Source organism: Tachysurus fulvidraco, chromosome 5 (genome assembly GCF_022655615.1).
Source record: "Tachysurus fulvidraco isolate hzauxx_2018 chromosome 5, HZAU_PFXX_2.0, whole genome shotgun sequence".
Classification (NCBI taxonomy): Eukaryota; Metazoa; Chordata; class Actinopteri; order Siluriformes; family Bagridae; genus Tachysurus; species Tachysurus fulvidraco.
Window position 1 is genome coordinate 27,704,571 of NC_062522.1, and position 13,738 is coordinate 27,718,308.

A 13,738-nucleotide genomic window follows, 5' to 3' on the forward strand; every position below is an offset into this window, starting at 1 on the left:
ACGAAAAGTGAAACTTTTACAATCATTGCTGAACTCTAAATTTAGTTAATTCTTCTTAACAGCTTCAAAAGAAATGAGATTATAGTGTATATAATAAAAATGATCTGCAGCTATAAAAGAGAGCTCTAATCTAGAGCTGGATTGTTTTAAATCCCTGACATTTACCGTGTGAGTAATGAGACATTCCTTTTCTTTTCTGCAATGGTGGAAATTTACTAACAGCTTGTCAAAGTAATAACACTGCTGACCCGAGACAGTAACTCTCACAAAATATCTTTTAGTGTCCTCCCTTAACCAGTACACACTCGAACACTCAGGAGCACACACACACACACACACACACACTCAGGCGCACACACCAAGCAGTGTAACACAGATGTTTATGACCATTTAAGGCTGCCTATGCAACATTTTAACATAAACTGTGGGAGACATGTCACGCAGTCCTGATTGGTGGAATGCCTCGCCGACTAGTCCAATAAGGCTCCTGTTTATGGAGAGGTCAACAGGTTAGGCACATCCAAACAAATACCCATGGAAAATCCAGAACACTTCTCTTCTGGATCCTTTCCAAGTTTAGAGAGAACAGGGAATCAAATCATTCTATCTTATCTCTCTCTTTCGCTTCAGTGCCAATGGGATGTTGTTTCAGTAAATCTCCGTCTCAAAAGTCTGTCTGTGTGTCTCCATTTTTCAATATTTTTTTACTGTTTTCCCAGTGCTCAAGCTTGCACAACAATGTCCACATCAGTGTTTATATCTCAGTACTGAAAGATTTAGTTGATTCTCATCTCTCTCGTAAACATCATCGACTCTTTCTTCTTGTGCCTCAGATGTTTCTCAGGCTCCACCTTTAAAAACCCATATTCAAGTTCATCTCTGATATTTGGTCAGACAATGAAACTTTATTTCTGATCCACATCGCATCCCATCATCTCGGAGATGCAGATCCTGAGTAAGTAGCTTATGCTCTTCTTTGGTGTTTATCTCCCATTGCTGCCTTGCTGTGTGGGTTCCGATACACTGGAAGTGATTTCCTAATATGGAAACAGAGGTCCCCATTGATGCCATGCAGACATAAAAAAATGTCCCCATCTCTAATAAACCTATTATAGAATGGAGACTAAGCTTTCAAACAATTTATTTTCCCCACTCCAACACCCCTCCCACTGAATATCCCTCTTGCTCAATGTCCATCTCTCCCTTTTTGTCCTCTCTCTCCTCCCTCACTCTGTTCCAGGACATCTGAGCCAGCAGAGGCTCAAACAGAACAACAGGAAGCCACGGACGGATTACGACCTCCACACAGTTCTTTAATAACCAGGATCTCCCCAGATCCCACTGCAAAAGAGGATACTTAAGTGGACATTCCTGGAAACTCTAGCTCTAGAAAGAAGGAAACAGACGTTCCAGAAGATACTTGCTTCAAAGAATAGTGGCTAAGAAGGACAGATGGACTTCAGGGCAGCCCTTAAGCCCCGTTCGGGGCCTAAGCTTGGGTCAGAAATCAAGACAAACTCCCCAGCCAAAGTAGACTTTAGGTCAGTGTTGGGGAAGAAAGACGCAAGCCCACTAAAACCACCTCCACCAGAGCCAGATAACAGCAATGCACCTGCAGACTTCAGGTCCGTCCTCAACAAGAAGAAGAACATAGAATCAGAGAAGCCTATTGAAAAAGACACGGCTCCTACCCCAGCAATCACAAAGGACAAACAAACAAGCATTAACGGTGTGAATGAAGCAACAGTTATAAACAAAAAGAACAATGTAGTAGAAAATGCAGAGACGGACAAAAAGAAGGATGCAGAGATCACAAAAAAGGAGATTATTCCATGCACAGAAAAGAAAACTGATGATGCGATAGTTGAACCAAAGAACAAAAATGGGGGCATCAGTCAGAAGAAAAGTAACAATGTGAACGAGAGTTTAGAAAAGAAGAACATGGCCAATTCTATGGATGCAGAGGATGGGAAGAAGAAGGGCATGGAAAAAGCACCTGTGTTCACGCAGTCTCTGAGTGATTTGACTGTAGTCGATGGAGAGAGGCTGAGGTTAGAGTGCACAGTGAGCTATGACCCACAGACTGTCATCACCTGGACACTTGATGGGAAGGTTGTGAAGCCATCAAAGTTTATTATATTATCCAATGAAGGTATGAATCAACAAATCATGACTTCTTAATACATTGCATATTTGATTCAATTGTACTCAATTATATAGCATGTGTGTAATTTAAAAGCATTGGTTATGGGGCACGTCAGGAGACACACAAGTTCTTCTTGCTTTATGGTGCTGACCTGATGAGTTTGTGAATGAAGCTAGAAATGCCTGGTGAAGCTTAAACTGTGTTTTCAGACACTCCTAACAGGCTGTGGATCACTGGGCTCGTAAATCAGGGATTGTGATTCACATGGGTGACTCCAAGTTAGTGCTGCTATTTCAGCTCCTTTAGCTCATTCCTAATGAGACATCTGATACTCAAAGACGAGGCTCAAATACGACTGACCATCTGTACAAACACAAAGCGGCTAATGTTCTTAGCCACTCTGGCACAGTTAGAAGTTCAGAAATAGCAGTGCAGGATTCCCCAAGTTTGGGGACGCCAAAAGATTAGAGATATCCTGCATTGTTGCTTTATCCAGTAGCTAGGATAGACCTTTGATTTTACTCAACTCTATGTATAAATATTATGTCTGTTATTGTAGGTGTTTTGTCTGAAAAAGCATCAACTTAGCAGGAACATGCCAGCAGACATCTACAGTACTATTGCCAGTTAAGATAAAGTCCAGAAAACTCATATTTGGCAGAATTCTTCCATCCAACTCACCAGAAAAATGTTCTTAATAATGATTAATTTCCTTACCAGATTAGCAAATTAAATTAAAAATGTTTTGCTTTATTTTGTTTTTACATTAGGGGGCAAGTGTTCACTTACCATAGACAAAGCGCTTCCTGAGGATGAGGGACGCTATTTGTGCAAAGCGGAAAATGCAGAAGGAAAGGCCGAATGCTCTTGCATGGTACATGTGGATGGTCAGTGTCTTAAAAATATTCCTGCTTTTTTTCTTATTCGCTTTTATTTTTGATCAAATTAGCCAATTAACAGGCATTTATTCTGATTGTGTATAAATTAGTGCCATTAATTTTACAGCTGCTGCACCACCCCTGTCAGATATATTAACCTTCATTGATTGTATGTCTTTTTATAGATCCTTCAGATCCATCAGCAGAAAAGAAAAACAAGAAAAGCTCATCTTCATTACCTACAACTGAGAGTAGGTCAAAAACACTGTTGTTTTTATTGGTGTGTCTAATTTGTCAGTGTGAGAGTTTTCAGTTATGACAGCTTTCATGACAGAATCCAAACATGGGATATGACCAGGACTAGGAAGCTTTATGGTCACAGATCTAGAAATTACACTATATAGTACACTCGATGCTCCTCCATTGTGGGAATTCTCATGAAGCAGAATATATTTTAAATATTAAAAAAAAATATTTTAATGCAGATTCTATTTGATTATTAATATATCAGGACAATGTGGCTGTATGGTGGCATTGGAAGAAGGATTTTGTCTGTATCGAGTGTTGGTAAATGTAAGGTTAATAGAAACAAAGTCAGACTGCATTTATCCAGCTTCTCCTTCCTGCACAGTCCTGATCTAATAATAAGGATTAATAACAGTTAAATCAGTGCTGGTCTTAAATCAATATAAATGTGATAATAACCACAAGGGGAATCTCACTCTAGAAATATAAGAAGCAAATTTTATTGGAACATTTGCCCATCAGTTATATAGTTTACAAGCCTTCAAAGCATCTAGGATTTCACGAGCACAGCAAAGTAGTGCCTGTCACAACACAGTAAATGGATTATATGGAAAATGATAATAGGGGAATGTAAGGAATGCTGTAAAAAAAAAAGAAGAAGAAGAAGCATACGATGCAAGCAGAAAAAAATTTCCTAAAATGGATTAGAGCAGTTTTCTGCTGTGCTCATGTGGTGTTCATGGCCCCTTTAAATGCTTCCTCTGTCTATGTCTTCACACTGCGCCTAAGCATTAGTGAGGTTTATATGTTGCATTGTTTCTTGATGGCTATCAAAGCTAGAATAAATATAGGGGAGAGCCAGCCCCTTTTCCTGGATCCAGGGCCCCTATTTTTAGCATGCCCAAAAAAGGAGAATTCCAGCAGGCGGTATACTTAAGGCAAGCCTTCTCTGTGGGATGCTAAGCGGTTGAGCAAGCCTTCTGCGGAACTCCCGCACACTCTCCCAAGCACTCAAGAATAAATGCTGACTAGAACATATACAGAACAGGTATACATGCTCCAATATGACCTCCAGAATGGCAAGATTTTTCCATTAGTGCACCCTGTTTAAAAGCAGAGGACCCTTTCTAAAGGATGTTTCTATGTGATATTCCTTGTTGATGTCTGCTTGATGGATGATTTTTTTTTCCCTCTTGCCTTTAAACCAGTTGACTGGCTGCACATTGTGAGATGATGCTCACATATTTAAATAAACCAAAGTGATCATTTGTAGCACTTAGTCTGCCTGACATTACAGTACATTGTGTCTATTATCCAGATGAAGCTAGGATAAAGAAGAAACCAGCACCGAAGTCTCCCACCAAACAGGGTAACATCCAACACATTTCACGAAATGAGACACATGCAAAATAAAAACTAGTACATTACGATATACCAGATTCAGACCTGTAAATTGCCAGTATATAAACAGAGCATGTAGTATGCTTAGATAAGGTTGGGTTGAATTTAATGCAGTGCCACATTCCTCCCCACCTGTGCAGGTTCTCCGCCCCAGGTTGTTCAGTTCCCTGGGGATCTCAAGATCAGAGCAGGAGAGAAAGTTGAGCTACTGTGTAACTTTGGAGGCTCTACACCCATTACCTGCAACTGGCTGAAGTTCAAAAAGCCGGTGAGAAGAAGTAGTTGAAGTTAAGGAGAAACGAATGAGCATGAAAAGGGCTAATTTAAAGTTGTTGTGGTTAAATGGTTACGCTTCTGGGTAACTGATCAGCTGGTCAGGGGTTCAAGCCCCAGCACCACCAAACTTCCACTGCTGGGCCCTTGAGCAAGGCCCTTAACCCACTTTGCTTCAGTTGTACTGTATCAGGACTGACTTTGTGAGCCAAGTCACGAACAAGTCAACAAGAATTTTACAGTGTTGTAATGTATATGTGACGTTTAAAGACTTCTTCTGCTTAAAGGAGAGACAAAGATAAATATGAAAATGAGTGCTGTGGGTTCGATATTGAGACATTTCCACTATTAAAAGAATTGGCGCTTTTTATCCAGCAGTCAAAATCTAACAAAAAAAGATCCACAATTTGCCATTTCCTAACAAATATTTAGGTATATGCAGTTTCAGTGGATCATCGCTCACTGTAGTAACTTCCTACAGATTTTTGCATGATTAATAGTTGCACACAATAGCAGTTTGAAAATACTTATACACTGTTGTTTCATCTCTTGAGTCTGGCCACTTTCTATCATTCTAGATACAGACCGGAAGTGGAGGCATCACTATAGAGACCTCTGAGAACAGAAGTCAGTTGACAATTGCAGCGAGCGACCAGGACCACTGTGGCTGCTACACGCTGGAGCTGCAGAACAAATACGGCACCAAGCAAGCCTCGCTCAACCTTACTGTCGTAGGTATGACACTCAGCTGTGTGTGAGGCTGAAGGAGGACATAGAGCTGAGGAGCTGAATGAGATTCTCTATGTCCTACAGACTGTAAACTAAAATATAGGTAATTGGAAAATAATCTGAATCTGAAATACTTTGTAGAAAAGGTAAAATATATCAGCTAGGGATACTGACACTATTGTGTAGATATTCTTCCAGAGTCTCCAGAATCTCCTCCTAAAACCAAGCCAATAAGAAGACTTGCAACTAGAATTTCACACTGGGTGTGAATGAGACAAACAGCCTATTAAACTTGATACATTTTTAGATCCTTTTCTAAAGAGTCCTTTTCCTGTAATTTGGTCTATGTAACAGAAATAACTTAAATGTGAGTATGATGACGCACCAATTACGCACTTAATATTACATCCCACGCAAAATCCATCATTTGTATGATTATTTTTCCCATGGTAACGCAAATGGAAGAATGTTTTTTGCTAACATTGCCTAGGGCACTATTAGCAGAGATCAGCAAAGCAAATTTATAATGAAATAGTACACCACTAACAGTATTTGAGACAAAACATATAAGTAAGGTCATGTGCAGGAAACAAGAATTAAAGTGACTTTCATGAATATGATAGATAGATAGATAGATAGATAGATAGATAGATAGATAGATAGATAGATAGATAGATAGATAGATAGATAGATAGATAGATAGGTAGGTAGGTAGGTAGGTAGGTAGGTAGGTAGGTTGGTAGATAGATAGATAGATAGGTAGGTAGGTAACTTAGGTAACTTGCTTTAGCCACATGGTCTATACCATTTATATGGTGGATGTTCTCCCAAGAAATACAAAATTCACTATAAATTTTGTATGAAATGCTTGTTTAATGCATAGCATTTAATCATGTGTCGTATCTCCTTCACAACCTCATAACCATGTTTATAACCTCTGTGATAGACAAGCCTGATCCACCAGCTGGTGTCCCGGCTGCGTCAGACATCCGCAGTTCTTCGCTCACCCTCTCCTGGTATGGACCCACATATGATGGTGGCAGTGTTGTCAAGTCGTACAACTTGGAGATCTGGAACTCTGTGGACAACACATGGAGTGACCTTACTTCCTGCAACAGCACCTCTTACCATGTCCAGCAGCTGCTCCCTGACCGTCAGTACAAATTCCGTGTGCGTGCAGTTAACATGTATGGCATTGGTGAACCCAGCGCTGAGTCGGAACCTGTCAGTGTGGGAGAACCAGAGGTGCCAGGTGAGAAGGAGAGACAGCTAATATGTTAATTAAGTATTTAATGAATTATTAAAGTGTTGAAATGCAAATTCATAACAAGGGGAAAATGAATGTGTGCTAAAGTTAATTTTTTTTTAGAAAAAAAAGAAGAAGAAGAAGCAGAGGCTGCAGCTTCTGATGATGGTGTGTAATCCAGTCTTGGCAGCCCTTCAATTTATTTTCAGTAAACGTTTAACTCTTTCACCGACCCATCCATCTCTCCTTACATATATACTTCCTACCCATGAATTTGCTTAACACTTGAATTTATTAATTGCTCTCTCTCTCTCTCTCTCTCTCTCTCTCTCTCTCTCTCTCTCTCTCTCTCTCTCTCTCTCTCTCTATCTCTCTCTCTCGCTGTCTCTCTCTCTCTCTCTCTCTCTCTCTTGCTCTCTCTCTCTCTCTCTCTCTCTCTCTCTCTCTGTGTGTGTGTGTGTGTGTGTGTGTGTGTGTGTGTGTGTGTGTGTGTGTGTGTGTGTGTGTGTGTGTGTGTGTGTGTGTGTTCAGATTCAGATAAAGAGCCTGAGTACAGGGATGTGGTCATAAAGAAAGACAGCACTGTTAAAGATTTCTATGACGTTGAGGATCGCTTGGGCACGTAAGACATAATTGCACACCTCCAAAAAAATCAGTTTCTCTAATCATATAATCTCTGCACTATTAACATCATCTCTCTTCCTCATCTCTACCAGTGGCAAATTTGGTCAGGTCTTCAAACTGGTGGAGAAGTCGAGCAAAAAGGTTTGGGCTGGGAAGTTCATCAAAGCCTTCTCACAGAAAGAGAAGGAGAATGTGCGACAGGAGATCAGCATCATGAACAGCCTCCACCATCCTAAACTTGTGCAGTGTGTGGATGCCTTTGAGGGCAAATCTGACATTGTGATGGTTTTGGAAATGTAAGTACACCAGTACACAGTAAAACATGGGTTCTCAAGTATGTTGGCTTGTAGAAAGTTTAAGTAACAAAGCTTAATATATAAATAATAAAATAATATACTATATAATAACAAAGCTTAATATATGGGTGTGTTTATGTGTGTGTGTGTGTGTGTGTGTGTGTGTGTGTGTGTGTGTGTGTGTGTGTGTGTGTGTGTGTGTGTGTGTGTGTGTGTGTGTGTGTGTGTGTGTAATGGGTTGGCATCCCTAAAATTCAGTCCCTTAAAAAAGTCCCCTGAGATACTTTATGCCCAAGGCTCCTCGTGGCCTTGTGTAGATAAGTGGTAAAAAAAAAAAAGATGGATTTATGGAACAATACAAAGATTAGGAAAAGGAAAAAGGGATTAAAGAGTGGATTAGAACTATACTGCCTCTTAGATGATTACTCTTAAGTGTTATAGACTTAATTTTTGATATTGCTCTACCGGTATTATTGCTGTTCTGACTCACAACAAACTGGGGTCAAAAGTCACTCCTGGTTTTCATAGTGTTCTCATCTCAGGCACTATTGAAATCACTAGCATCTTTGATAGGCTTTTTCTCTCCCCAACACTTTTTATGGCGAGAGCAGCAGAGACAGTAGTGTGTGATTGGAGAAGTGCTTGTCACTTGTCCTTATATAGTGTTAACGTGTCTGAGTGAGGGAGGAGTAAAAGCACAATATTCACAGCCTTAGCTTGGCATCCATGATGGAAAAAAGGCCCAGATTTGAATCTGGGTTTAAGTGTGGGATTTGTTACCGTACCATAAGCAGAAATAAGTCTCGCTTGTTTAAAGGAACCTGCCAATAAAATGCATTAACGCTGATTAGGTCCTGTGGAGTGTCTTCCACTTTCTCTGATGTTATTGGTGTTCTCTGCTTGGTAATGCCTCGCTCGTCCCTGTCGGTTGCAGGATCTCCGGTGGCGAGCTGTTTGAGCGAATCGTTGATGAAGATTTTGAGCTGTCCGAACGTGAGGTCATTAAGTATATGCTCCAGATTATTGATGGTGTTCAGTTCATCCACAAACAGGACATTGTGCACCTGGATCTCAAGCCAGAGAACATCATGTGCGTCAACAAGACGGGCAGCAAGATAAAACTCATCGACTTCGGCCTCGCACGAAGGCTAGGTATTCGTCTGCTTTCTAACCCAGTGCAAATGTGACATCTCTGATAATAAACAGATATAGTTTGGAATTAGATTAATGGGATTGCTATTTAAATGCTTCAGTCAGGCTTGGAATATGTGAAATAGCATAGGATTAAGTTGTTAAACATCTTTTTTGCTCACTTGTCATTCGAGATGAACTGAACTTTTCTTCTCTCCACAGTGGACTCTGGTTCCCTGAAGGTTCTTTTCGGAACCCCTGAGTTTGTAGCCCCTGAGGTTATTAACTATGAAGAAATTGGCTATGCAACAGATATGTGGAGCATCGGGGTGATCTGCTATATCCTGTATGTTATACAGTTTTTATGTCTTTTGAACAACATTTATATACTATAAAGTAGCTGTGTGCTGTGTACTGAAAGGGGTTAAGTGGCAATGATTCCAATCTACTAGACATTCGGCCATCTAGAAGATTGATTTTGTTTGTTCCAATATTTCTGCTCACTACATATTAGGTGTAAGGTGAAGATATTGAAAGTTCTAAAACTGCTACGTGTACTCATCCCTCTCTTTTATTTTATCCTTAGCCTGAGTGGGCTCTCTCCGTTCATGGGGGACAACGATAATGAAACACTTGCAAATGTTACCTCAGCGACGTGGGACTTTGAGGATGAGGCTTTTGATGAGATCTCCGAGCAAGCCAAGGACTTCATCAGCAACCTACTGAAAAAAAATATGAAGTAAAGTCAAAAAGCTAAGCTCTTTATTTAAACATGCTGTAATCCTGGCACAGAATTCTTTTAATCATCTGGTTTCATAATGCTGACATACTATATGCTGTCTGAGTATTTTAACGAAAATTGCTTTTGCTATATTAGCAATATTTTTACAAGAGAGTGCAGAATATACTGTAAAAGCAGTCTGATCAAACTAGCTTTTATCCTGCAGGGCCAGATTGACCTGTGCACTGTGTCTGGAACACCAATGGCTAAAACAAGACACCAAGAACATGGAAGCCAAACAGCTCTCCAAAGAACGCATGAAGAAGTATATCCTGAGACGCCGATGGCAGGTTAGGAGTCTCAGTTCTCTCATGCTGCTTTTGTCTTGACACAGAGATAGTGTGTTTTGTTTGGCTTGTGCTCAAGAAATACACACATTTGTACCTCCGTTCTACAGAAAACAGGAAATGCAGTGCGAGCCATCTCTAGATTCAGCTCCATGGGAATGTTAGGAGGCATCGGGCTAAAGAAAAGCTCACCAACTGAAGGTAATGGCTAGCAAAACCTCCAGTTTTTAAACTGTCTAAGAACTATGAGTGAAAATATCAAGCCAATAACTGGGAGCATGTTACTATATGTGTGCTTGTGTGCTATCAGAAGCGCCACCTGCACCATTGCTAGAGACAACAGAAGAAGAAAGCCACGCCCCTGTTCCTCCCAGCTTCTCCCTCGTCTTCCAGGATGTGGAGGTGGTGGAAGGTAGCGCCGCTCGCTTCGACTGCAAGATCGAGGGTAATTAAAACTCAGCCAATAATATTCTCCAAAGATCTGAGTTTACTAAGAATTGTTTAAATTTAATTATGGGTCATGTAGCCCTTAAAATCATCTCAAATCTATTGATTTACTCTTAACAATTTTCAGAATTTACTTTAAATTGAAAGTTTGTCATTTAAAAATCTATTCACATGTAATAATATCTCGTTTCATTTAAGGTTTCTTTGCAAAAGTTTGCACTTAAATGAGTTGCCAGATCGAGAGACTTTTTCTTAAGCATTAGTAAATCAAGATTTGGATTGAAACTTTAATTTAAGTAATTTATTTATTAGATGTCAACATAAAATTTAGTTTCAGTGGACTGGGGCCTTAATGGTAATGGCAAACAAACGTTATTCAATCACTCTTATTTAATGATTTATTTAGACCTTGTCGTTTATTTTTTCACTCAAAACAGTTCCACTCTGAGGAAGACATCTAAGAGAAATGTGTAGGATATTATTTAGTCTTAAATTCTCTTTATAGGATGGTTTTAGTTTTGAACTCAAAGGTAAAGTAATTAATGAATAATTCAGAAATGTCATATGCCATGTTTTCAGTCCGCCATGTTTTCAGTCGGCATGTTCATTAGGGAAAGATGTTATAGATATACACTATTTTAAATATAAAGTTAATAATAGGAAAATTTCATTCTATTTTAATTAAATACATATTTATTATTTTAACTTGAAATGTATGCATTAATGTATTTATATATCATTATTTATTTTTATTCTTATTATCTTTATTATATATATATATATATATATATATATATATATATATATATATATATATATATATATATATATATATATATATATATATATATATATATCCAATGCTGACATTTAACATCTATGATGTAAATTGCAAGATAAAAAATAAATAAATATTTTTTATTTCAATTAAATATAAAATAAAATATTATCTATTTTAGATAAAGGAAAATGTTAAAAGAAAGTGCTGTGTGCATTTCCTTCAGGCTACCCAGATCCTGAGGTAGTATGGTACAAAGACGACCAGCCTATCAAGGAGACACGTCATTTCCAGATTGACTACGAAGAGGACGGCCACTGTAGCCTGGTAATATCTGAGGTGTGTCCTGATGATGACGCAAAATACACTTGCAAAGCGGTGAACAGCCTCGGAGAGGCCAGCTGCACGGCCGAACTGATGGTGGAGTTCATGCAGGAAGAAGAAGGAGATAATGAGGAAGAGGAAGAAGAGGAGGAGGAGGAAGAAGAGGAATGAGGAACACGGTGGATGAGGGAATGCTGACAAGAAGAGATGAACTGAAGACTGGGTGGAAGTTTGGGATAATGTGGGAGCTTTGCATCTCTTAAAGCTTACATTCATTTCTCTGCTGCTTTGGTTGTGAACACACAATGTCAAGTCTTACACCCATGCAAACCTTCATGCACTTGTCTTTAAAGAGCAATGGAAAATATATGAGTAGATCAAAGACATTCCAATCCTGTGCTTGGTTTTGGAGAATCGTCAGCTGCAGAGATCTGTTTGGCCAAAAATGGACAAGTGTCAGAACTGCATGCCTTGCTGAACAAACCTTTTCGGTGCCTACATTTGGACTTTTAATCCACTCATATTGTTGATTCTCCAGAGCAGCAGCACTTATTTTAGAAGACGGGTCACGCTATTTTGGCTTTCCCAGTCTATTCTTTTTTTTTTTTTGGTGCGTTTCACGGTTCTGCTTACACTCTAGCACAGTCAAGTGGTGAAAAACGACATTTAATGTGTTTAAACACTCTAGATATTTGTATTCTAGACAACTGACACTGAAACCAGTTTTAAAGACCTGTCTGTATAAACATTATTTATAATCAGACAATCTGACTCATGTTTAATACTGTAGACATCAGCAATAGCAACAATTTTTACTTCTTTATTGGGTTGATTTGGCATTTTTAATCTATTTAACAAATGATAATCACTGTGCTCTGAAACTCTTTAAATCTTTCTGCAAAACTTTAGGAAGTCTGCCTGTTCTTTATCGGTTCTAACGCTTCTCACTATTATTTTAGTCAAATTGCATGCCAAAGCATCTTTGCTTATTGAGGTGAACGTGATTTAGAAGGTCCCACTGCAGCCCTCATTCTTTATTTATGTCTTTGTACAGACGATTGTCACCATGCTGTGGGTTGCTGAGTCATCTCAGAGAATAAATTTGTTAAAACTATTATAATAGGACCTAAACCTAGCTATGGAGGGTTTCACATAACTTGACAGAAATACTGAGTGAGTAAAATTGATATCCCACAATAGAACATTCAGAAGCAAAGATACAATCATAAAGCAGGTCAACAATTATTTAGTTATAAATGTGCTGCTGTGATCAGTGTCATTGGTTTGCAACCAAATTGGAGTGGCCAAATAAATAAAAGTGTTTCCCTCTCGTAGTGCGTGTGTTTTTCACTTAGTTTCTGTGCAATTTTGAAAAAGTGACATCAATATTCATAGTAATATTATTTGGGAGATAAATAGTTGCCGTGAACGCACGGATTATTCATTCATTCTCCTCGGGTCACGAGGTATCTCAAGTGTCATCAGGCATCAAGGCAGGATACACCCTGGACGGAGTGCCAACCCATCGCCATGTACACACACACACACACACACACGCTCTCACTCTCTCTCTCTCTCTCTCTCTCTCTCTCTCTCTCTCTCATTCACTCATGCAATCACACACAATGGACAATTTTCCAGAGATGCCAATCAACCTACCATGCATGTGTTTGGACCAGGGGAGGAAGCCGGAGTACTCGGAGGAGACCCCCGAGGTACGGGGAGAGCATGCAAACTCAACACACAAGGGGAGGCGGGAATCGAACCACCAACCCTGGAGGTGTGAGGCAAACGTGCTAACCACTAAGCCACCGTGCCCCCACGCACGGATTAAAGTGTGACAATACATATAAAATAATTAAAAAGCAGGCTCTTCACTAAGCTCCCCACCGCCATGCACTCTCGAACACCACTTAAGGCAAATATACAGTAAATTGCATGATTAAAATGTCACTAAGATATATTTCTTTCCTTATTTATAATCATTTTTTATAATTGTTATTTATATTATAACCAATCCAGGAGGTTTACTGCAATAATATCTTAGTAGGGAAGAGTATCTAAGATTTCTTGAACTTCCATTTAAATTTATATAGGATTTATATAAGAATTATAAGAACTGATGGATTTTGATAGAATTACTCCAGACAG

At 39.2% G+C, this 13,738-nt stretch overlaps 1 protein-coding gene across 1 annotated transcript; it reads left to right on the plus strand.

The window, feature by feature from the left end:
• Positions 1–1,201: 1,201 nt before the first annotated feature.
• Positions 1,202–12,921, plus strand: mylkb (myosin light chain kinase b). Its single transcript, XM_027133588.2, has 17 exons — positions 1,202–2,152; positions 2,917–3,033; positions 3,210–3,275; positions 4,589–4,639; positions 4,812–4,939; positions 5,523–5,679; positions 6,620–6,925; positions 7,043–7,087; positions 7,451–7,541; positions 7,636–7,839; positions 8,774–8,991; positions 9,193–9,316; positions 9,557–9,709; positions 9,918–10,041; positions 10,149–10,239; positions 10,349–10,483; positions 11,490–12,921. The coding sequence occupies exons 1-17, from the start codon at positions 1,453–1,455 to the stop codon at positions 11,756–11,758; spliced, it is 2,979 nt and encodes a 992-aa protein (XP_026989389.1). The 5' UTR covers positions 1,202–1,452; the 3' UTR covers positions 11,759–12,921.
• Positions 12,922–13,738: the final 817 nt, after the last annotated feature.

Excerpts from the sequence above, each read along its gene's own strand:
- mylkb (XM_027133588.2), top strand. The coding sequence starts at position 1,453 with ATGGACTTCAGGGCAGCCCTTAAGCCCCGTTCGGGGCCTAAGCTTGGG. Across the intron at positions 7,542-7,635 it reads GTTGAGGATCGCTTGGGCAC|TGGCAAATTTGGTCAGGTCT; the intron begins GTAAGACATAAT and ends CATCTCTACCAG. Across the intron at positions 9,317-9,556 it reads GGGGTGATCTGCTATATCCT|CCTGAGTGGGCTCTCTCCGT; the intron begins GTATGTTATACA and ends TTTTATCCTTAG.